The 25,347-nt window shown below is 39.3% G+C and overlaps 1 protein-coding gene across 6 annotated transcripts in view; it reads left to right on the plus strand.

Annotated features, from left to right (window-relative positions):
- The window catches only part of PMS1 (PMS1 homolog 1, mismatch repair system component), a 59,464-nt gene extending 34,345 nt beyond the window's left edge, over nucleotides 1–25,119 (plus strand). For 2 of the 6 annotated variants that reach the window (XM_066635466.1, XM_066635475.1), the window contains exons 6-13: nucleotides 2,205–2,321; nucleotides 5,865–5,987; nucleotides 7,130–7,273; nucleotides 7,692–8,599; nucleotides 12,098–12,553; nucleotides 14,024–14,154; nucleotides 22,083–22,243; nucleotides 24,113–25,119. In XM_066635466.1, the coding sequence (XP_066491563.1) occupies nucleotides 2,205–2,321; nucleotides 5,865–5,987; nucleotides 7,130–7,273; nucleotides 7,692–8,599; nucleotides 12,098–12,553; nucleotides 14,024–14,154; nucleotides 22,083–22,243; nucleotides 24,113–24,271 (2,199 nt within the window). In that variant the 3' untranslated portion in view covers nucleotides 24,272–25,119. The remainder of the gene's footprint in view (nucleotides 1–2,204; nucleotides 2,322–5,864; nucleotides 5,988–7,129; nucleotides 7,274–7,691; nucleotides 8,600–12,097; nucleotides 12,554–14,023; nucleotides 14,155–22,082; nucleotides 22,244–24,112) is intronic. The other 4 variants (XR_010794801.1, XM_066635487.1, XM_066635496.1 and 1 more) reach the window with 4 other exon arrangements.
- The last annotated feature ends 228 nt before the right edge of the window (nucleotides 25,120–25,347 follow it).

Below are 25,347 nucleotides of genomic sequence, written 5' to 3' on the forward strand. Positions count from 1 at the left end.
CAGCAGAGGACAAACCTTGAGAAACACTACTAATGCATGTGCATTTTCATCAATTGCAACTTTATATTCAATTACTGTACACTTTTATAAAAAAAATTTCAAAGGTGAGCAATAACACCCTCCATTTTGATGAGAGATCAGTAATAAAGAGAGAATAAATCATTCCACACAATTATGGGGCGAGGAGAACATTCCAGAGCAAAACCATGGCACAGATCTAAGCAAGCTTTAATATTTGCCACTGTAAACCCCTGCCATAATTTTTCTCTGACTTCCACCCCCTGCCAGTTATTGTGAGTGCTTTTTAAACATGTATGACATGCATTTAAGAGGGTAACCTAATTGTGTGGAGGAATACTGTGTAGTGGCTATGCAGTTCAGCTGGGAAAGGACAAGGGAAACTGAGGGAAATTTATTTGGAGATAGTTAACAAAAATGAAGAAGGGGAAATTTTTAAAAAATAATGCCTGGGTAAGCTTGCCCTCTTGCCCACAATTCAAAACAACAACTATTTCTGACCATTCACTCTTGGCTGGACCCTAAGTGTAAGTAGGAAGAAAAGAAAGAAGAGGGAAGGAGGAGTAGAAAGCAGATGCATAGTAGGTGAACATGAAGGGAGGAAAGAAAGATAGGGGACATAGAGAAATTTGATGGGTTTCCCAGAAAGACCCAGGACTTAAAAAGTGGGGGTTTAGGATGCAGGGAAGGTGGTAGAAGGGAGAAAAATGTTAGAGGAAGTGGAAAAGAGAAAAGTTCCTGTGGTTTGGACCATGGTGAAAGGATGTGGCAAGAGCAGCGACTTGCAACCTTTTTCAGGGTACACTAACAAGGTGCTAAAATTGTCAAGGCACACCATCAGCTTTTTGACATCTGACAAGGGACACCATGCTGCTGGTGGGGGGCTCATATCCCCCAATGGCCTTAATAATAAATGACTCTCGCCCAGATTCCCACAGTTGAAAATCGCTGGGCTAGAGAGTGGTCCTGTGTAGCTTGAACACATGTGGCTACAGGCTACATGCAAGGGATGAGCCAAGAGGCAGGCTGTGAAATCATTTCACTCACTTGCAGTAGGTAAACTATCCACTGAATAACTAGTTTTAATCAGTGTCTCAATCCTTCTAAAGCAGTATTCTTCAACCTTGGGGTCATGTCCCCAAATGGGTCCCAAAGATGTGGGGTCGTGGCAACTTACAGGAATGAAATAGGTTGAACATCACTGGATTAGAGCACTACAAGGTGTACCCCTTCAGGAGATTGTGTTCCAGTCCTGCTCAGGTTCTTAGTAATGATGCTAAAATAGATTTTACTAGTGCCAGGATTCAGGCAACTTTTTCTTCTCTCTCTAGTAAGATTTGGTTACAGTGAACAATGCTGGAAGGGCATAATAGGGGCAGGGAGTAGGTGGATAGTGTCCCAGGAGGGAGGAAATTACAGTGGGTTCACAATCTCATATTTGATTTCTTTATTGGGGTCATGGCACAAAAGAAGGTTGAAGACTGCTGTTCCAAAGGAATTAAAAAAAGAATTTTCCTTTTTCTGGAGTCCTCAATTGATTGGTTAAGGGAGTTTGTTTGATGGAGGCCTGAGGCCAATCTTTTATCTCCCTAAAACAGTTGAAAAATAGAATAAATTCACTCACCCAGCAGTGGACCTCCCCAGTCCTGCACTCAGGGCAACAGTTTGTGATGGCGCCCCCCCACAGGCTACCGCTGCCCCCCTGCACAGAAATCCACCCCCCTACTCACCTGAGGCTCACGGAGCCTCGCATGACCTCCACCTGCAATGGAGAAACCTCTGTGAGGTTCCCTGATGCTTTAAACTGCTTTCGGAAAACTAGAAGCACAGATTCTGCCCCTGCGAATCAAAAAGCTCATTTCAGCTTTTGAAGGCTATTGAAATTTCCTATTTAAAATGAAGTTAAAAATAAAACTTAAGACAGTGTATCTAAGCAAATCCCAAGATTTGTCCATGCATCCCAAGAGACAGCCCAGTTGCTTCAGATATTGAAAATGGAGGTACAGTATGAAAAATATGGAGCACAGTTATTCACTTGCAAGAAAGTAATGAATGTATATGGTGACGAGGAACAGAATGTTAAACACATTGCACATGGGAGGTCTTCTTTTCAAATGCTTGTGGACATGTCATGTTCTTGCTAAATAAATAAACCTAAATTTAATGTCTATGCTGTATTGTTTCAGAACATTGTCTGGCAAAAGAATAGGGTATCAGATCATAAAATGGCTTTGATTGCAGTATTGGGAACTGCCGTTATGGGTAACATGGTACCTTTTCAACACCACTGTGACGATCCCAAGGTAAGTTTATAAATGTATATGTTTCTCATCAACAAAACAGAGTTTTGATTTGAAGAATAAAGATATAAATTTGAGTAGCGTGCTTGTAGTGGGATTGCTAATAATGAAATTTCTTTCTTTTCTGCTAAATACACTGCTATTGTTATTGAAATGCATGCCAACAATTGCATTTGCAGTGTTGTTTAGGACTAGTCCACAGTCAAGAGGTATTTTTTCTCTCTGCATAAACAATTCCCCAGTATATAATACAGAAGATTATTGCAGACAACACGTGTGTGCCACCAGTTTGTATCATATATTTGTCAGGATGATCACATGAAGAGTAAAAGTTATCATTTATTACGTTGTGGCCTAGTCCTCGCCTTTACACTGCAGTCATAAACAAAATGAGTTATACCCTAACTTTCCCTTCTGCAAACAGAAGGCACTTCCATTCATGCCGGGGGGGGGGGGGGAGATCATTGCTGATCTCCCCATAACACTGGAGCTGTCCATGGGCCACAGAATCCTATTCTGGATAGTCCTCTGACCTGCAGAGTTTTTAGAGGAGGTGCAGAGGTGGGGTACTGGATAGAGGTGGGGGCAGGGAAGTGTGTGACACACATTGCAGTACAATCCATTTTTATATAAACATACTTGACAAGAATTTTTTAAAAAATCAGTATCGTGACTTTCCACATAGTGGTATTTAGGATGGGTATTTACCAAGTAAAAACAATTGTGAAAAGTGCCTAGTTGATGCTCATGTAATGAGTGGTCTAAAATGACTTGGCTGTTGTTGCTGTCGAACACACCTTTTCCTTCTAAAGCAGGGGTCTCCAAACTATGGCCCAGGGGCCACATCTGGCCTGCCCCAAAATTTTATGCAGCCCACAGCAACATTTTTTTGTCAGAGCTTTTGTTATATTTGACATTTTTATTCATTATTTCTTTGCAGTTGTCACATTTCTCTTTTGTTTTGAATCATATGCTGATTACAAAAAAGATCTAAGTAAAATGTATTCATTCATTTAAATTTCATTCATTCATTTATAAAACTAATTTTTTTCGGCCACAAAATGTGTAAAATATATGATGTGGCCCTCATAGTGAAAAGTTTGGAGACTCCTGTTCTAAAGAATAGAGTAAGGGGAAGCATTTAGGTTGGCCAGCCGCTGCTTGGCTGAGATGCTTTAGAGTGCCGTGACTGAGCAGTGCCCAAGCAGAACTATCATGCATCTCTCTTCTGCACAAGAAACTGGTGGGACGGAATGGAGCTTGTTTCTTGGACTCTGCATGACCAAGTCATTCCAAGATGCTGTCTTGGCAACATGACAGCCAATTCGCAGGCTTCCTCCTAGCATAGGAGCTGGGAAAGGGATGGGGATCACTAGCAACTGTTGGATGATCTCCACCCATTTCTCTTGTTCCAGGTTTTGGAGGAAGGCCAGGTCTCATTCTGTTCATCAGATGGTGGCACCAGTCACTACTGAATGAGGCAGATAAAATCATGGAAGTCTGCCTAAGTGTTCTATAGATTGTGATTGGTTTGTGGTTGACTTGCTATTTATCTCTTAACATCTCTATATTATTCCATTTGATGGTTACTTGTGCAACAACTCTTAAACATGCTTAACACTTGTCAAAGAAAAGCATTCTTCCCATGATCAGTGTAGCAAAGAAGGCAGAGTCAGTCTTTATTCTTAGATTACAGTCGTGAGAGATCTACAGCCATAAGGACAGAGCATATTAATTGCCTTAACATGACAAGTCAGTGGTCCTTCTTTATGGTTTATTTAGTACAGCGTTATTATTTGTGCAGACTAACATTTCAACATTATTTGAAAGGTACTGAAACCAACCTTACCTAAGATTTACAGATAAGAACATCCTGGTTTTGTTTCCCCTAAAGGCTTAGGTCAATTTGTAACATGGTTATCTAGGAACAGTTTGTATAGTAACATCTCTGTCAGCACTTTGTTTTAATATGCTTTAACCACCACCACTTCCAGTTCCAATTTCACTTTTAATCTACAGGCTAGGTCTAAAACTAACTTTTGCTTCTACACACTAACCAGGTTGCCTGTAACCATGCTTTGCAAACTCATTTCAAACCAGTCTGAAACACTGGTTTATGATGCAGTCCTAGTTAGTGTTAACTGTAGTTAGGAACAGTGTAACTCTATGGTGTTTTTGAGGGAAGAGGGGACATTTTCTTTCAGAGAGCAGAAAAGAGAATACAGGTGGAGCCTCTTTATTTGTGAAATTTTTATTTGTGAATCTGATTTAGTGCAGGTCCCCAGGACGTGTGTGGAGCCAGACTTGGCCCCACCTGAGCCTTCCAGAGACCCATGGAAGCCATGCACAGCCTTCTTGAGTGGAGGTCCTAGAGAGGCACTTTCGGTTTTTGGGTGAAAACCAGAAGTGCCTCTCTAGGATCTCTGGAGGCATCACTGAGGCCTGTGGAGGCTACACGCGGCCTCCATGGGCCTCAGAAGAAGGCTTTCTGTAGTCTTTCTGAGGCCCACAGAGGCTGCGCACAGCTTCCATGGGCCTCGGAAAGGCCTCCAGAGGTCCTAGAAGGGCACTTCCAGTTTTTGCCCGAAAACCGGAAGTGCCTTTCTAGGATCTCCGGAGGCCATTTTGAGGCCTGTGGAGGCTGCGTACAGCAACCGGAAGGCTCCGGTCACGTTTGGAGCTTGATGCAGCCCAAATTTTGCGTGACTTGGTTTCACGTGAAATGTAGTATTCGCATGTGTTCCAGGAACGGAACCCTTGTGAATAACGAGGCTCCACCTGTACGTTTTCTTGAGGCTACTTTTCACTTTTTAAAACATGGTTTGCATGGAAGCAGTGTTAGGTTTACACTTGGTCATTTTCCCTTCCCTGCCTTTTGCTAGTCATGAATGTAGAATTTGGTTGTCCTACCTTGAAGGGTTTGCAATCCTCAAACTACTTTTAAAGTCACATTTGATTTCTTTTCTTTCTGTTGGCACCTAGTTGTAACAGAAGAACTAGCATTTTAATATCTGTGAATTCAAATGGATCAGATGTGTAAAAATCTGAAGGTTTGTGTTGTGTGATTTTTATCAGAGAATTATTATTTATAATATTATTATTATTATTATAGAAATATTATTTATGTTAGAGAAATATTATTTATTTCTCTATTATTTATTTATTTCCGGAGAAATATTATTTATGTTTAGCCTATTCTTCTTTCAAGGCTCTTAGAGCAATGTTTTAACCTGATAACCTTTATGTGAAATTAGTCTGTCTGATAAATAGTGAGTTCTAGAGCCAGCCATTGACTTCTGTATTTGAATGGGATTCGCCCCTGTATTTTCCACATCTAAACCCAGGGCTTTATCCACTGCATCACTCTGGCTCTGTATTTTATTAACTGTAAACTCTCTTGATTTTATTTTTAAAAATGATGGGGTAGAGATGCTTTAAAAATAAATGTAACAAAAATTCATTTATTTCTCCATTCTAATCTGATCTTTCTTGACTGGTTCAGTGGTTTGTATCAATGAATTTACAGCTTTTTCATTACAATTTTAGGTATTTCTTACTGGCTTCCTTCCAAAGCCGGAATCAGATAGTTGTTTGATAAGTAATTCAAGTTCAGACAGGAGCTTCATTTTTGTAAACAATCGACCAGTGTACCAGAAAGAAATTCTCAAGGTACTGCCTTCTTACCTGTTTTTTGGTGGATTATAAAAAATTGATTTAGTTCCAAAGAGCTGAATTCAGCTCTTCCCATAATATTCCCATAATATTTTTAAAATCATTACAGCAGACCATATCACAACTTGTTCTGGATATGTTCTTTAATTTCAAAATTGATTTGCACAGTGTCTTTGGAAAAGGTGACAAGTGCAGATCTCCCTTAGGGTAGAAGAACTAGTTCCATGGCTATTTGAATCCTGGCCATGAATTTCTCTATTGCAGGAACAGTAAAATGAGAGACATTGCTATACAAGCATGCCTCCATATCTGTGAGGGTTCTTTTCTGGAACCCCCTGTGGATAGTTAAAACCACAGATATGGGCAAATGCCTATCCCTGTGTTCTGGGGACTGCACACCCTCTGTAGGCCAGCTGAAATAATGTGATTTCCGGTTTCATGGAGAAAGTGGAAGAAACATAATTTCCGATGTCTCTGTGTAACCAGAAGTCACATTTCAGCTGCTGAGCTCAATCTGAGCCCAGATGCACAGATGGGCTCAGATGCACATCTGGAGGGGGCGCATGGGGGAGGGTCACACGGGGGGGGAGACCGGACCCAATCTGCAGTTTTGTAAATGCGGATATGGGATCTGCGGATATGGGACCCCTCCAGTATTTTTAATATTTCTAGTGAAAGTTTGTTCTCACCGATTATGATAATGCATTAATTGGTGCACTAATTACCTCTTTGGTAAGCTTTGGTAGGCTTAGAGCTGCACTAAGCTGTGTAATTTGAAGCATCTACAAGACTATCATCTATTTTTAGTGGTTAATACAAGAAAACAATTGTAGATGAAATACCGCAATACTTCAGTATCAGTATATACTGATATATACCGCAATACTTCAGTATTGAAACTGCAATACGTTATCTGCAAGTCATTTTGTTTTAAAACTTTGACAACTCTTTGAATTGCAACAATAGCTGACAGTTTTCAGCTAAGAGGATGACTTTTTCCCACCAAAATACAATAGGATTAATCTTATTGTATATTTACTACTATATAGAAGATAATGAAACATTTGATTTTAATCCTGTGTTGCATTTATCTTAAACTGGAGAGCATCTATTCAGCTCTGTTCTTGTATTTTTTTTAGCTGGCTCAGCAGTACTATAACCTGAAATCTCACAAGGATTCTAATCGTTCATACCCTGTATTCTTTATCAACATTACTATTCCGCCATCTGCTGTGGATGTCAATTTAACACCAGATAAATCTCATGTGTTGCTGCATAATAAGGTATGGTGTTCAGGTATTCAGTTAACATGTATTCACACACATTAACTGAATCATGCATATTTTACTGCAGTAATTACAATAAAAAGTTACTTAATTTTTAGATTTCAGAGGAATAGCCATGTTACTCTGTAGCAACAGAAACAAGAACATGTTTTATGGCATCTTAAAGTCTACCCCTTTGCATCTGATAAAATGGGCCTTATGCTGAAATAAACTTGTTAGCCTTTAAGGAACCCCAGGACTCTTTCTTGTTTTCACTTTTTTAAAAATATTGTTTCCTGAGTCTGCTTCTTTTTGCTATGACTTAGTTTTCACAATGAGCAGAGCCAGGTCAATTTCCTAGGGCTTTTGAGTTGATTTAATTATACTCTAATTGATGAACAGTTATTTATCACAATCCCTCTGGGTTTTCTTTTAGGAGTCTGTTTGTCTTGCCATTGAAGATGTCTTGACATCACTATATGGGCCTTTATCTGGAAATGTTTCTTCTGAAACTGATACAACAGATGCTACCTCAATAGATACCTTCATTAATGACATAGAACAAACAGATGTACCTGTTAATGAAACAGAATCCTGCAGTAACACAGATCTGTGTGTAAATACTTCCATGTTTTTGTTTAGAAATGATGTGCAAAATGGTGAAACAGAAAATGACATGGATGTCTGTTTGAGGAATCAAGTAGTGTGTAATAATTCACCTTACGATATCCCTACTGAAAAAGAAATATCTGAAAATGAGACAACCAGGTGTGATAGATTTCAGGACAGCTCACTAAATAATTTGCCATGTGAAATACAACAAAATAGGGAAAAAATAATATTTCAGCTAGATAGAAATACTTTAATGGACATTCATTCTAAAAATCATATTGAAGATGATTTGAGAAATGACCATTTCCAAGAAGTAGGAAAAATAGAGAGAGCCATAATTACAAAAGAGTCTTTGGAAGTTGCTGCTGATAAATGGAGCCTGGGGAATGCATTTAAAAATTCCAAAGGGGAAAACCTGGAACCTGTTCAGATTTTGATTCCTGAAAAAGAAGGAACAAGAACTCAAAAGAAAAATGATGGTGATGGCCAACTACAACAGGAAAACCATCAAAATACTAACAGATCAAATGTGGTAAATGATAAAGTGGGACAGATTACAGCTTATGATTTAATTAAGAGTCAGATAATAAGGAAACCCATGTCAGCGTTTGCCCTTTTTGCTCAAGACCGTCGTCCCAGATTGCTGACTGAAAATATGAAGGCAAGCACAGAAGAACTAATGTTGAGAATGGAGGAAATGTGGGAGGCACTGAATGGAGAAGAGAAAAAGAAGTAAGTTTGCAGACCTCACATCTGTTCACTGGGTTTCCATCCTATGTGATTCATTATGTTCTAAAATAAATTGTATCCCAATTAATTTCAAAAACAGAATGGAAAATGCTTTTGGCTCAACTGTTGTAACATGTTACATAGATATTTTATTGCTAATTACCTACCACTTGCTGATTTATAAAGCTTCGTATTGCTGGATTTTTTTTCTTTCAGTTTTTCTGATTAAATGTGTTTATCATCTGCATTAAATATATGTGAAACTTCTTGCACATAAATTTACATTTTCTTTTACATGGACGCTTGCCTTTAGTTCATACTTCATATTTTGTATTTGTAATTAACACTAGCCAGGGAGTTCAAACATAGGTAGATGGTAATTACATGTATGCAGAGTTCCATTCTGGAATGATGGATCCCAGCCATTATCTCAGGTCACATCCAGACATCTGTGTCTAATGGGGGGTATTATGCCTTACCAGAAATTTGCCAAGTTTCCTAGGCAAAGACACTTACCTTTCCCTTGGAACACTCTAGCATTCATTGTAGAGAGCCAACTGTGCAGACTCAGTCAGTCATGAGGACCAGCAGGGGACTAACAAAGACTGAACCTCCTCGCACTTCTGGATTGCTGGAATTAGAAGCACCTAATCAGTATAGCACTGAAAAGGCTATAGCAAACGACTTATCCAGTCCTGTAGGTTATACTTGTGGCAAAAAGGCGATAACATTGTCATTAGAGTAAAGAAAAAGGACATTCTCAATATCCAGATGTTCAAAAGTTGTAAACAAAATGGGTCAACTGTACACATAATTTTATAATCAACTGTATAATTTATTCCATGTTTTGAAATTGATAGAAAGTTTACCACAGATTTAGGTAGAAGCAGGACTGAGATCAAGGTTGTTGTAGGGAACTGTCAGAGGAGGATTACTTTCTTTTTAAAAAATAAAATTTGGCTTTTAAAAGATGCAATAGTTGCTTATATCTATTAATCATAAGTACTATCTAGATCAGGATCAGTGTCTCATGTGTGACTACCTGAGAGCCTCATGTAGTTTTGTATTTCACAACGGAAGAAAGCTAGGATATAAATGTAATTGTTTACTTTTTTCAACGGCAACATATGTATGTGCCATCAAAATTAGAATTTATCATTCTAGTTTAGTCTGTTTCATGAAGAGCCCAATCCTGAGTGTGTTTCTCAGAAATACAACCCACTGAGTTCAATGGGACTTACTACCTAGTAAGTTTGGTTGAACTGTGGCTTTAGTAGCTTGCTTCTGGAGTACTTCAGATCAACCATGACTACTTAATGAACCACTATGATTTTGAAACTGGCTTAGCTGAATAGTATACTGTACTACAAGGTCACTCATTATCACCTGCTTGGGTGTCCATACCATAAAACAAATTTCAGAAATTTAACAAAGCTATTTTTCTTTGAAGTTAGCAAACTACTGTGAACTTTCTGGGTAAAGTAGTCCTCTCCTCTGAGATGATGATTGTTTATCAACCACTTGATTAGGGTTGCCACTTTTTATAGCAGACAGAGACCTTAAAATCACAAGGTTGCTATAGCTTCTCCCTTTTATTTATTTTCTAGCTCTATGTCATTGGTTGGCAGTGTCTAGGAAAAGCAGACCCATGATAATGGATGTTGCTGCCAGTCAGTTACTACGTTCAATCTGGATAGGCTTTGTATACATGAGTGTACAGTATACATGATAAGAATGACCTGCATTAAAATAAATGTACTGTTTGAACTACAGGTGGAGCCTGTTTATCAGTGAATTTTTCATCCACGGATCAGGCTCATCGCTGTTCCCCCAGACCCACATTGAGCCAGACTCTGCTCCACCTGAGCTCTCTAAAGGACCGGAGCTGTGCTCAGGTCCCCTCCGGAGGGCTTTCTGAAACCCACAGAGGCAGCGAGCGTCCACCCACTCCCTCTGTGGGCTTCAGAGTGACCTTGAGGGAAAGAAAAAGCCACTTTCGGTTTCCTGAGGGAATCCAGAAGTGACATTTTCACCATATAAGGCACTCTGAGGCTTGGGCAGCTCCCTTCTCCGGGCCTCAAAATGCCTAATACTGTGAAAATGTCACTTCTGGTTTCCCTTGGGAGACCAGAAGTGGCTTTTTTTGCCCCTCCGGGTCATTTCTGTCAACAGACCAATCAATCAACAGCCCAGTTCTAAAGCCGGGCCAGAATGGCTACAGCTGCATCCAGCAGCACCTCCAAGGGTGAGGGAGGTCTCCTTGGGAGAAGCCCCAAGCCCTGCAATGTGGCTTCTCAAGTCTGTACTGCCTATTTTGTGCAGAAAGGCCCAAATGTTTGGCAGAGGTCTGAGTTTTAAACACCAGGATGTAATCCTCATTTCCATCAGAAACAAAGTCCAAGGGTACAGTGCAGTATTACTTAAGAATAACGTAGGCCCAAATCCTAATCCACTTTCCAGCACTGGCATAGCTGTGCCAATGGGACGTGTGCTGCATCCTGCAGTTGGGGGGCACTCACAGAAGAATCCTCAAAGTTAGGGAATGCTTGTTTCCTTACCTATGAGTTGCACAGCCCTTATGTCAGTGCTAGAAAGTGGGTTGGAATTGCACCCTTACTTAACTTACCATTACTTAATAACACCCATGAAAAGCAATGGGGTCTATATTTGAGTAAATCAGGTTACAACTATGTGTAACTGCACTTGCTCATGCACCTTCCTTGTTGCTTGTCTCTGCTGTGAATTGAATTGCACACTCGCAGTTATGTGTTATATGTTGTATGTTATATGTAGAGCCTCTGGCTTAATACACTAGGCACCTTAAAGAAGGATTTGATTAATAGTTCTACCGGTATGTCTCTGATAGTGTTTACAAAAAGGTTGTGAAGAACAGAATTTTAAAAAGTTTATGAATAAAAATGTATCTTATGATCTTTTACTGTACTGTATTTTTAATAAATTAGAGACTGTACAGTTTTTGGGTAACAATTACTGGTAGGTTATTTTTCAGGATCTGGCCTTGGGTAAAATCATCCACCCCCTAAGTTTAACCCCCCTCCCCCAACTTATCCAAGGATCATAGAAAATTCCATGATTTTTGGCTGAAAACCTTCCCTCAACTTATCTGTGAGATTGACTTATACTTGAGTATCACAATTTATCATAGTGAATTGTTGCCTTATTCTTTATCATTCAGGGAAATAAAGGGACATGACTAATCAGATTACAGTAGTCACAGTAAATAATATGAATATACAATCAGTCAAAATAATGCATTGCCAGTACACTACTTTTGTTGAACAGTGTTTTCTATTTAAAATCAGATTATTTATAAGAGACAAAACCAAGATATTAACATGGACTAGAAAAAGAAAACTTGATTTTTCCAAACCATTTCTGTTTGAAAGATAAACTACAAAGAAATGTATTGAACAATTCTGTGAGTGAACCATAGACATTTTTCAAGTGCTTTACTCTTTTCTGCCCCTTTCTCTTTGTAAGATATGAGGACAAAGCTGAAAAAGACCTGGAGCGATACAATAGGCAAAGCAGAAAAGCAATGGATCAAAGTATGCAGAAAGCAAGAAAAGAAAGAGGAAAAAAATACAAGTCCAAACTGAAAGATTGCCTATCTAATCAGCAGAAACTTGACAACCTTTTTCATTCTCAATTGGAAAAGAAACGTAGTTGCCAAGCAATAAAAATGGTAGACGTGCCTTTTTCCATGGATTCATTCAAACATAAACTTCATTTGCTTGAAAACAAAGATTCAGAAAAAGATGAACGTTGCCTAATTCATCTTCTTAATTTTCCTGATGCATGGATAATTGCCTCTGAGAAAAAGATAATGATGCTGAATCCATACAGAGTAGAAGAAGCCCTTCTGCTTAAAAGACTTCTTCAAAATCATAAGCTACCTCTACAGAAGTTGGACAAACCAATTATATTAACTGAAAGGTAAAGTGAAAAGAAAGTAAAAGTAATTGTAGAAGTAGAACATCTTAAAGGTTTTGATTTTATGACACTTAAAACATTTTCAAAATAAAGTACTTGTCCATTTGATGATATGAAACAACAATTACAACTAAGTCCAGAGTACAGTAGTTATGTGTTTTTGATGCTAGAAAAACATAGCAGCAGTTTAAATGCTGTGAAGCAGTAGTTTTTGCATAGTACTTGAGGAAATTGGGACCTCTGCTTAAATTGCTTATCACATCTAGATGATAAATGCTGGGAAAGACTTATCTAATTTTGAATATAGTTTAGCTAGATTTCTTCAATGCCCTAGGTCAGTGTTTTTCAAACTGTGGGTCAGGACCCACTAGGTGGGTTGTGAGCCAATTTCAGGTGGGTCCCCATTCATTTCAATATTTTATTTTTAATATATTAGACTTGATGCTACCATAGCATGTGACTGCATTTGGGGAAAAATTACAGACCTGTACTTTTAACAGACTACTATGTATATGCTTTTAACATTGATAGTAAATAGGACTTACTCCTGGGTAAGTGTAGGTAGGATTGTAGCCTAGGATTGTTAAAAATGTTCCTGCTCGATGATGTCACTTCCGGTCATGACATCACTTCCAGTGGGTCCCGACAAGATTCTTTTTCTAAACAGTGGGTCCCGATGCTAAATGTGTGAGAACCACTGCCCTAGGTATTTGGAGGTGTTGCCCTTTGTGTGGAATAATCGTATGTGAAAAAAGGTAATGATTTTTTTTTTCAGTATTGTGTCTGTGAAAATAGGTGATTTTTTACTTTTTCTGTACCACAAAACAAGTCTCTTGTTTCAGCTCTCTAGATACAACTAGCAGCTCAATCCTACCTAAACTCCTCCCAGCCCCCTACCTATCAGCACGTGCTGCATCGTAGGGGTAGGAGGATTGCAGAATTCTCCTTAGAATAAGGGAACTTTTGTTCCATTGCCCTGGAGGAAGCCTCCACTTTTCCTCTTGGTTTCCTCGTCCTTGTGCCAGCTGTTTTCATGGTGCAGAACAAGGTGTGTAAAGGTGGCAGAAAGAGAGAAGGCTAGGATCTGGCCACTGCTGATCATGCCCCCCTCCTTCCCCGTTCCACCTTCCTCTCCATGTCCCTTTCCACCCAGAAACTCCCCCATTCCACCCACTGCCCACTTCCACTGCTACTCACTACACGCTGGCTGACAGAAGCTTTCCCACCAGTCAATGCAGCTGGCCACCAGCAATTGTACTGGTGGCCAAACTGCTCTTGTTGGCAGAAGTGACATGAGATGAAACTGTCTATAGAACCTTATTAAGAGACTGACAGGTATTTGTGATATATAAGGTAGTTTGAAAATCCTTTTGATAAATGTGCTATAAATTATGTAATGCTTGTTCTTTATCAGAATATTTTATTCTGTATCTCTTGTTTAAAACTTTATCTTTGTTAAAAAAAAAATTTCAGTCTTCTTGGTGGGTCTCATTACATGGACGTTCTTCGCAATATGCCCAAGGAAAGTGTAAGATTTGATCAATCGTTCTGTTTGTCAGATTCAAGACTTGTGGCGAATGGATTTAAGATAAAAATACTACCAGGTATGATGTGGCATCCTATCTTGGTTTTTGACCCTATTCATATAACGTTTTGTAGTTGCCTTTTTTCTTACTTCAACAGGAGAGTGATGACTAGTAGCTCAATCCTAAGCTGTCTGGCATGCAGGGCTGCTGCAGTGCTGAAAACGGCTGCTGTGGTATCCTAAGTGTACCAGGCAGCTGTCGGCAGCTCCTCGGGAGAAGGGGATGTTCGTAGTAGCCCCGCAGTGGGGATGTTTCATTCTGCAGTAGCCGAAGGGTGCAGCCAAAGGGCTGCTGCAGCACCCTTGCGGCAGCTGAAGGGCTGCTGCAGAATCAAGAGCCACCGCGTTGGGCCTCGGAGCCTAACACCAAGCTCAGGATCCTGTGGAGCTGAGCTCCACTAGTCCCAGTCCCTCTCCCATCTCCCACTACCCTGGAATGTGTCCTCCCTGCCTCCCCCCCCCGCATGCTCCCACCCACTTCTCCGCTGCCGGCAGTTCGGGTGACCACCAAATGGCAGAGCACCGGCTTTATACCAGCACTAGTCCAGCACCGGCTAGCACTGAGGGCTTGCAAACGTGCTTTACGGCACGTTTACAACAATGCACGCCAGCAGTGAGGTGGCATATGCTGTTTAGAATTGGGCTCTGAGTTATGTTTTATGCCAGGGGTGCCCAAACATGCGGCCCTCAAGGCCTCTCAATGCAGCCCTCAGGGAGCCCCCAGTCTCCAATGAGCCTCTGGCCCTCTGGAGATTTGTTGGAGCCCACACTGGCCCAATGCAACTGCTCTCAGCGTGAGGGCAATTGTTTGACCTCTTGTGTGAGCTGTGGGATGCGGGCTGCCTCCACTGCTTGCTGGTTCACGTCTGTGATGCAGTAGTGGCAGCAAAGAAAAGGCCAGCCTTGCTTTGTGCAAGGCCTTTTATAGGCCTTGAGCTATTGCAAGACCTTCATTCATTCATATGAGTTCATCATTAATATATTTATGTAAACTTATGTAAATTTATTCAAATTTTAAATGTAAATTAATTCTTTTTTCCCTGGCCCCCAACACAGTGTCAGAGAGATGATGTGGCTCTCCTGCCAAAAACTTTGGACACCCCTGTTTTATGCAAATGTGTCAGGAAAGAAAACATTCACTAGGACTTAATAATAGGAAAAATGGCATTGTGCTAGAGCAGGGGTCAAATAAGAAATAGGCCAGATTGGGTATTAGCCAATGGTCCAAACCCATTCAGAGAGCCCAGTCTGGCCAGACTATCCCAAATTCTCAATATAGGTGGCAGAGGTTACGCTCAGTGTGTCATATAGAGCAACACACAGGGCTCAGTATGGCTTTGTCCCAGGGCCTCCAGCAACTGGCACCAGCACTGTTTTAGGGCAAAATTGGATGTGGTGATGGCAGAATACTGTATTGAAACTGGATCAGACCCAATTACAGATAGCTCTGTATCCACCCTAAGGAACAAAAGGGGCATGTAAGTGAGCCATGCAGACTTTCCCCTGACCTTCTCAGTCTGTGCCTTGGGGTGATAAATTTAAACCAAAATCTGCCCTGCACATCCAGTTACAAATCATGGATTTGTCACTAGTGCATCTAGTTTGGCCTTTGATTATCTAATGCATTTATTTGTTTTGTTTTTGTCTCATGAGTGTATTATTTTTTTCTTTGCTGTACTTTAATTTATTATTTTGATTGTTTGGTAATCTTATATCATTTCATATTTCATTAGAGTGGAAAGATAGGGTTAAAATTTGGTAAATAAATTTTACCATTCAGAATTCCAACAAACGAAAAACAAAAACACAAAATGGTGGGTTTGTTTTTTTCAGTTTGCTCCCAGTTAGTTTCCTTATATTGATTTGACACAGCAAGATTGTCGTAACAGCAGTGATCAACTTCTGGGGAAACTTTGCTATTTGCACATTCACCTAAGAGTAATCAAAGTAAGAGTACTGTTTTAATGCATGCTACAGTACTATTCAGTTTCTCATATCTTGGTGTGGCTTTGCTTCTAAACTGCTAAGCTGGTGGAAAGATAGTAGAATAGTGTTTGGAGTGGCAAGGAGGAGTGTAGGCCTGACTTGTTGCCACAAGGAGGTCTATGGGTTATTGTACTCTGCTTGAGGCAAGCTACAAATCTCTTGTTACTTATGCCACGGATTAACCCAACCGGCATAGGGTCCTTTTGTGGAAACTACTACAAATTTTCCCCAAAACATCTTTCAAACACTACTTTTGACAGTTCTGTGGGAGGTTAGTGTTCATTGGAATATGATGCCTAGATGGTAATTCACTAGGTCTAAGCAAAGATTTGCTGTGAGTTGTTAGAAATGCTATAGCTTTACCACCCTACCCCCATATGTAGAATGTTGACAGATCTGTTGTAACATATGGGAATCCTAAAGGATCGTTCCCCAAAAGGAACTTTGGGTAAGTATCTTGATGAAAAACTAATTATATTCCCTCTAATGTGAGATACTGACTTACTTTTCTTAGCCATGCACAACCTGATAAACACTTGCCACATGCTGATTTTAAACTTAGCTTATAAATAAATTTCTAGTCAGTGTATTTGAGTAGATTTCAATGTACAAGAATACAGTGTTTGTTTTAAAATTTATAATCTCTATTTTGGCCCAGAAGACCACAGGTAGATTGAAAAATACTAATTTAAATTGACAGAATTTTAAAATAAAAATAGCAACACTCAAAAAATAAACTACATAGCCACAAATGTAATATCTCTGAATAAACACCAGTTTCCATTGGAAACAAAACTGCTTGTCTTCACTTTCTAATTTTTTGAAAACCAACTCAATGTTGTGGTTGCTGATCATTACTGTTTTATATTACCTACGATTTAATTGAGCTAAGCCATGAAATTCGGTTCTGATGCCAGAATAATTAATATGCAGAAAAAAGGGACAGAATGGATAAATTATGCTGTATGCAGATAAATGCAGCCATTAGCATGCACATGGCTATTGTTGCACCAAATATTATGGTTACTTTGGGTTGCTTTGTGACAGCTTAAAAGTTCTGTGTTTTTTCTTGGCCAGAGAAAGGACGCTTTCCAAAAATAACATTTTTTTGACATTTTGGAAAGAAAGATGTAACACCTGTAACAGAGGAAGGTCATATTGTTTAAATCACTTGGAAATGAATCATTTGTAACTTGGAATATTTTTCCCTTGGGAATCATTCAGGGCTTTGTAAAAATCTGTGGAAATTGTCTGAAGAGGTGCATAAATACTGTACAACGTGTATTTTAAATACAAGTTGCCTAAATTTTAAAGTATAATGGAATTAAAGTAATTTGACCAGTTATTCCTTTGTGGATTTACAGAGGAAATTGTTGTCACTTTACCTCTTAATGTTCAGTCTGCTCAAACCTTCCTAATTATGGAAGAGAAGCTAAGCAAATATTTATGGAAGAAATGAAACTGATCAAAGTAGTAGGAAAAGTGGAAAAAATTACCTGCCATGTAAAACCTTTCCAATGTTTGTTCTCACATGATTAAAAAAAAGTTACTGGAAAAAGTGATTAGAAATATCCCTGTCCTGAATTTTAATATTTTACCAGAATGTTGAAACTCATAAAATGGTGGCTTGCCTTAGAAACTGAACTGCCTCTCTGGAATAAAAATTATCTCATGGGTTTACTTCTGATCACTCTGAAGGTCCTAGAAGTAACAAAAAAGGTTGCAAAAGTTTTAAAGTTCATGTGGTACTTATATTATAAATATTGTATTTCAGAAATAAAATAAGAACTGTTTGGTTATCCTTTTATATCGCTCCCAGCATGTTGAGATGATTTGTTTTAACCCCAAGTGAAAACACTTCCAAAGGAGTAAACAGACAAGTGGTGTAGCCATAGAAATGGTGAGATGTTCAGGAAAATAAACTGAAAACCAAACCAAATGAGATGCAAGAGAGCTCTGTCATTGAATCTTCCAATTTTATTCATTTTTGCCTACAAACAGGGCTCTGAATTTGATTGGAGCAAATTTGATTGACTAGGAGAGGGCATGTTAATTCTTCCTTTTGTGCCATTTCTCCAGTCTCCCCTCCCCAGGCTACTTTTAGCTCAAAAACTGATGATCTGTTCTAAAGGATATTTTGTCCCAGTGTCAGTGATGAATTTAGGCTGCAAACCTGTGCACTCTTTTCTGGGAGTAAGCCACACTGAACAAAATGAAACTTTCTTCTGAATAGTTAGGCACAGGATTGTGCTATTAGAGCCTTTTTGGTAGTGGCATAACTGTGGAACATCCTTCCTAGAGAAATGTGAAGCGCAATCCTGAGCCGCCCAATGTATGGGACGGTCACAGTGCCGAAAATGGCTGCTGCCGCATCCTGTGTGCTCAGCAGGCAGCGCCAGCAGCTCCTCAGAAGAGAACTTTTGTCCCCTTCCTCTGGGTAAGGCAAGTAACTCCGCAATGGGGCTACTCAATTCTATGCCAACCCAAGGGTCGGTGTAGAATTAAGAGTCTCCGTGGGTGGCCTTACATAGAGGCTCAGGGGTCCTGCCTCCCACCCACCATGCTCCCTCCCCCAGCACTCTCCCCACCTCCCTCTGCCCCAGAAGGCTCCCTTCCCCCACACTCCCACCTACCTCCACTGCCCAGCGGTCTACGCAACCACTGAGCAGCAGAGCACTGGTGCTCCACTGGTGCTAGCCCAGCATCAGCCAGCGCTGAGCTAGCACGGGTGCTCCACCAGTGCTGAGGGCTGCAAACGTGCCTTATGGCTCATTTGCGACAATGCGTGCTAGCAATGAGCCAGTGCACATTGTATAGGATTGGGTCCTAATTTGGCTCCCTCACTTGCAGTGTTGAGGAAAAATCTGAAGACTTTTTGTAATGGCCTTGTTTGCGTGATAAATTTTTATTGTGGTTACTGTTTTATTTGTTTTTACTGCCCATTCTTCTTCTGTTTTGTTGCATTTAATATTTTCTTACAAAATTCTGTTGTAAGTCACTTTGAGATTCAGTACTTTTTTATTTCATTTCATAAACCTTTATTGGCATTTGGAACAGTAAAATACACAAGATAACTTGCCTTCATTAACACATCTCAAGATTCAGTACTTGAAAAATGGGATCTAAATTTGTTAAATAAAAATAAAATTAAAAAGTGTTTTGAAAGCCCAATGTCACACAGATTTCAGTAGGACTTGGTTGAGACTATTCTTACCTTGGATAATGGCCCAAGTGTATAAGATCTGCTGTTTCACCCAATCACCCAATATCACATTGATATTTTCAAATTACAAGAATGGTGAAATAAGACTTCCCTTGAGGGAATTCTGTTGATTCTTCCTCAGTAAGCCTTCTTTTCAGTTTAAAACTTAATTGCTTAAGACTTAATAATGTTTTCTACTAATTTACTTGAGATTGATAAGCTGCTTTTTAAAATAAAGTTTTCAAAAATAAAAATAATTGAAATTTAAAGGACCTATCTTTCAACAGTTTAGGGAGTATGATGGAAAGTTTGTGTGCAAAGTCACCAAATGTTTTGTTGAAAAGCAGTCTATATTTTTAATAATAAAACACTTGTAATATGAATTTAAAAGAAACTTTGGTATGTGGTCCAAATATAAAACACATCTCTGTTGCCCTGAGGAAATAAGGGCAATGTTAGATGTACTGTTCTTACGTAGCACTGAATCTGTATTAACTATCATGCTTAGAATGACTGGATTATCTCCTAAAAATGCCCCTTTCGTTTGTGGAAGAAGAGCTCCATTTGTGCAAGGGATAGAGGGTGATTTTTGTTTAGTGTCCTTTTCCTTTGCAGTCTTCTGAGCCCTTCTCCCTGTAATATCTGTACATCAGTGCTCAGGAACAGAGTTTAGGAGGCTACAGAGGAAAGGGGAGATCAGCAAAAACTGAAAGAAGTACTCAACCTTGTGTGTGTTAAAATTGATCCATTTAGGTTGTTAGGCAGTCACTACTAAGTGAATTTAGGTTGAAGTAAATTTTGTTTCAGTGAAGAGTGGATTGATTTTAATCAAAGTGATTTAAATCACCAAGAAAAAAATGCCAATAAAATCATTAAACCAATTTCCATTTATTATTTAGATGCATACTAAGTGGTTGCTATAGTTATAAAAATATGTTGGTATAAACCTAAGAGAGCCTCATACAACCTCAGAGGATAGATTATAAACTTGTGTACCACCCCTCAATCAGGAGGATGGGCTGGTAGTAGTTTTGGGGCAGTTCAGTGTTCTCCATGATATAGGATTATAATCTCAAGGTTATTTGATTGGCAAGTAGAATAACATGCTCTTAAAAAATAAATATTTACACTCCATCTTTCAAGGGTCCTTGCAAGGCAGGTAACAACAAAAGTTAAAATCAGCAATAGCAATAAAACTATATATAACAATGTTAGTGATGAGCCAAACTGAGCGATAAGGTAATTAAGCATAAAATAGGAGAAAAGATAGCTCTGAGGAATCAGTAGATGACACTTCTGGTGATTTGTTGCCATTCCCTGGTCTCAGATGTCATGAAATGCTGTGCTGTATGATGATTAAGGAAAATGTTTTCCCAACACTTCTTTATTTACAAAGAAAAATAGTGTTTCATAAGAGGATCATAACTTCAGTTTTAAGGGACAATATGTTTGCATTAAGTGCAGATACATTTCAGACCAGGTTATTGTTAAAAAAGAAACTTATTCCAACTGAAATACATCAGAATTAAATCTAAATGGAAACAACATGTTTAAATTACATGATTTTACTTTTTCAAATATTGTATTCATTTTCTTTCAGGGCAACTTACTTTCAAGGAGAAATGTGATTAAAATTACTGCATAAATTAAATGTGGTTAATGTTCAAGGATCTATCTCCAAAAGTAGCACCCCTTGATGTGGTCACTTTCAGATGGCCAAGAAATTTAATTAATATTGCTTTCTGTATATAAAAGACTTTGTCAAATGATTCAGAGCCCAATCCTGGGCTCAGTGCGCCGGCCGGTGGTGGGCTAGCGCTGGGCTAGTGTGGGGCGGGCGCCCAGCCTCCATGGCTCGGTGGTCTCATGGACTGCCGAGCCGCAGCATGGTAAGAGGGTTCGGGAGGGGGGCAGGGTGTTTCGGGGAGGGGGGAGGCCAGCAGGGGGCAGAGAGAGGGCGAGGGGAGGCGGGGGACAGGGATGGGGGGAGGCGTGTCAGGGGGGAGGGAGGCTGGTCCGTGGAGCTCCGCTCCACCGGATCCAAGGCACACGTGGAGGGTTCGGCGCCCTCCACGAGCGCCTTTACTTTACCACTGACCTTTTGGTAAACCTTTTGGTAAACTGACCGGGGCGCGCAGGATCTGACAGCAGCCATTCTCGGTGCTGCCAAGGCTGGGCACCCCGGGCAGCTCAGGATTGGGTTGCTCATTGCTGATTTTGTAGTTGTTAAAAAAAAAAACAAATAATTTTTGTGTAGGCAATTGGTTATGGTGTAGGAAATCATTCTACTTAGGCAGTCAACTGCAATTTAAAATAGCAAGCTGATTCCAAGTTTAATAGCCATCTCAAGTATTCTAAAGACAAGGGCTGGGTTAAACAATATGAAATTATTCCAGCATCTTCTTTAATTTCACTTATGTTTTAATAAGTGTCTTGGGATTTAGGCTTCTTTCCAAACATGAACATACTAAAAAATAAAATGGCTGGATTTGAACTTAGAATGTGCTTCCAATTCATGTGAAAAGGCAGTGATGACTTATAATTGATATAAAATGCTTTGAGAGATGGTCATATTTTTTCAGTTCAGGGAAGGAAAAATATTTTTTTTTAGCTGTGCTGAATTCTAATAGCTACTTTTAAGTGTTTTAACATCTTGGTGGTTGTCATGTATGCATGTTTTGGGGAAGTATAAATTAAAACAGCATGTAGAATGCACTCAATAACTCCAGATATTAACATAATTTGTTTATTACTAATAGGTGCTTCCGCTATGGAAAATCAACTAGAAATAGAAGCAATGACCAACTGTGTTCCATACTATGGGGTACCAGATTTGAAAGAAATTCTGAGTGCTGTGGTAAATAATAATGCACAGGAGGTCCATGAGTGTAGACCTCTCAAAGTGGTAAACTACTTAGAGGTAAGAAACAGCAGTATTGTGTATTTTAGTTTAGTAGGCCTTCCCTTCTACCATATTTCTTTAAGTGCAGCTTTATAAAAGATAACTCTTCAGCTTGATGTTTTTATACAAAACATATAGCTACATAAGAGATGAAAATGGGATACCAGAAGGAAAAATTGAATTTAATAACTAGAACATTTCTGTTTAGTGTCTGGTATCAGCTTGTGGTAAAGGGTTCCTTTTGTCTAAGACTGAAAATATCCTGGCTGAGTTCTTAGTTATGCATATGCTATGAATGGGGATAAGCAATTTTTGACCATTTTCATCTCACAGCACACTGATAAGGGGCTAAAATTAGCACACCATCAGTTTTTTTAAAAATAATTAACAAATAATTAACAAACACAGCACTGCTTGTGGAAGCCTCACATCCCCCAATGGCCCTACAAATAAATAACCCTCTCCCAAACCCCTGCGGCACACCTGTGGACCACTTGCAGCACATGAATGTGCCATGGCTCAGTGGTTGAAAATCACTGAGATAATGTAATAAAGCGGTTATTTATGTGTTTTACTCTAACAATTTAAGGAAATATAGAATCACTAAAATTATAGAGTCAAATATCTGCCTAATTGGTTATCTCCCCATCATTTCAATTCTCTGCCCTTGTTGTTGCCCATTTCATGAGTCTCTGTTGAGAGAACCATGTGGTGAGCTGTGCAATGTGGCATGTTTCTCTTTTTCTTCTACCATTCAGTTACAATGCTGAGCACGAGGAGTGGTTTTTGGCACAGCAATGGATGCTACTGTTAGCAAACAAAAACCTGAAAAACTTGACTATGCTTGTGCAATTCCATGTTTCCTCTCCCCTCCAACTAATTGTTCATCTACTATTAAAGCCAACAGCATACATCTCCTGTCCCTAGGTATGCCCCAGCTGCCTCTTTTTTTCTTCTAGTTCTTCTTCTGTCATCCAGTTCAGTTCTTGTTTCTCAGCTGCTTTATTCTCTGTCCCTCTTCCTTCAGCCACCCTGTCTCTTTTTTATTGTTTCCTAGCCATCAGCTTAGGGCGCAATGCTAACCAACTTTCCAGCACTGACATAGTCGTAATGCAGCCCCACGGTAAGGTAACACAGTTGCCCTTACCTTGAAGAGGCCTCCTTGACTGCCTCCCCACTGCAAGATGCAGTGTACACCATTTTGGTAGAGCTATGGCAGTGCTGGAAAGTTGGTTAGGATTGCACCCTCTGCTACCTTCTCTGCACACCTGTCTGTGCCTCATCTTTCCATCAACAGTACCCAGCCTTTTCTATCATTAGGCTCTTTTTCTTTCTTCCTTTGACCCATTTGTCACCGCTTTGACCCATTTGTTTCAACTCTGTGCCTTCTCTCAGGTCCCTGCTTCAGTTATGATTAAAACACATTCAGTTCATCTTTCCCTACCAATACAAGGATGCACAAAGTGGCTTATGCCATAGTGATTTAAAAAAATACTGAAAATGGTTAGCCTAATGATTTTAGAACTGCAAAGAAGTTACCTTTGTCCTGGCAACTGCATTTATATTTATCAAAGGACATTGTAGAGGACACAATATGCAGAATGGAGAAACAACTTGGAAATGAGATACCTACTCATTTTGCGCGCACACACACACACACACCATCTAAGAAAATTGCCCAAAAAAACACTTTGAAACAGTTCAATTTATTTTTGTATTAAATTATGTTGGTAATATTCATTTTTAAAAATGAAATCTTTTCAGTGAAAATATATAGCAGTGAAAAATTATCCATTATGGAAAATTTTCTGCACTACATCACATTATTGAATTTATTTTTGTCCCAAGTTGGGTGTCCAAATGTAAACTATTATTTTTGCTTCATAGGGAGAAGCAGTGCGACTGTCCCGGCAGCTGCCTTTATATTTATCAAAGGAAGTTGTAGAGGACACAATATGCAGAATGGAGAAACAACTTGGAAATCAACATAAAGGCTGTGTTCATGGACGGCCATTTATTCATTATTTAACAGATATTCCAGAGTAACTAGCAAGGACAATAAATCAATATCTTATTTCAAATCACATTTCTTATTTTTATACATGTGACAATATTGCTTTTGATACATAAATCGAGAAATTGTGTCACTGCCTTGCACTGTTTTGATCCCCATGTAATGGACCTGCTAATTTGTAAAATGAATATAAGCATTTAATAAAGTACTGAAATGTGATATGTTCTTGAGAAAACAATGCTGAAAACTATCATGTCTAGAAATTAGAACACTGAAACATGAGAAGATACAGGATCGCCAAATGCAGTGGTTAGTTTTCTGTAGAGAGAATAAAGTTTGGTCTGCTGGCCACAACTTGTAGTTCATAAAACAAAATTTGCAAAGACACATCATAATAGCTAGCAGTACTGGTAGATAAGAAAATGAGATAAAACCAGCAGTAAGAAAGAAAAAAATAAGACTTGTTGCGTGAACATCTACATGTGCACATATATTTTCTGCAGGTGAAGATATACAAATTTGGTACATCCCAACTTGATTTTGTATTTCTCGTTAGATCGACTTTTGATAATTGTGTATAAATACATTATTTTGGTGCGTTCTCAATGAAAAGGCTGTTCCTCAAATCTGTCCATATACAAGTTATGTGTGCAGAAGCTGCTTCTGCATATGGTTATCCTTGGCTTCAGAAATGCACACATTGAATATGTATCTGCAAACTAACGTGGTCAGATATGGCCTGGCACTGATGTAAGACTCTTCCATCTATTGCTAATTCTACTCGCCTAGGTTCACTGGATCAACTGTGATATGTCAAATGGTTGTAGTGAACTGTTCTGATGAAAATATAGCAGTTTGATAAAGCAAACATACATTTCCAGTACAAGTGTTCCTTGTTCATTTGACAGGTTAGAGACTGGAGCAGTGGTGAAAAGCTAAATTGAAAAGTGGAACCCAGTCTTTTTTTAGTTTACAAATATTGCTTCCAATGCTTTTTTAGCTAGCAATTGCAAATGTCTTTTTTATTTTGCAAATGCCTGCTGTCACACAAAGATTTCTGCAAATGGACTCTCATTAATGCCTTCGGGAATGGGAATAGACCCAGTGC

This window comes from Tiliqua scincoides, chromosome 1 (assembly GCF_035046505.1).
Source record: "Tiliqua scincoides isolate rTilSci1 chromosome 1, rTilSci1.hap2, whole genome shotgun sequence".
Lineage (NCBI taxonomy): Eukaryota > Metazoa > Chordata > Lepidosauria > Squamata > Scincidae > Tiliqua > Tiliqua scincoides.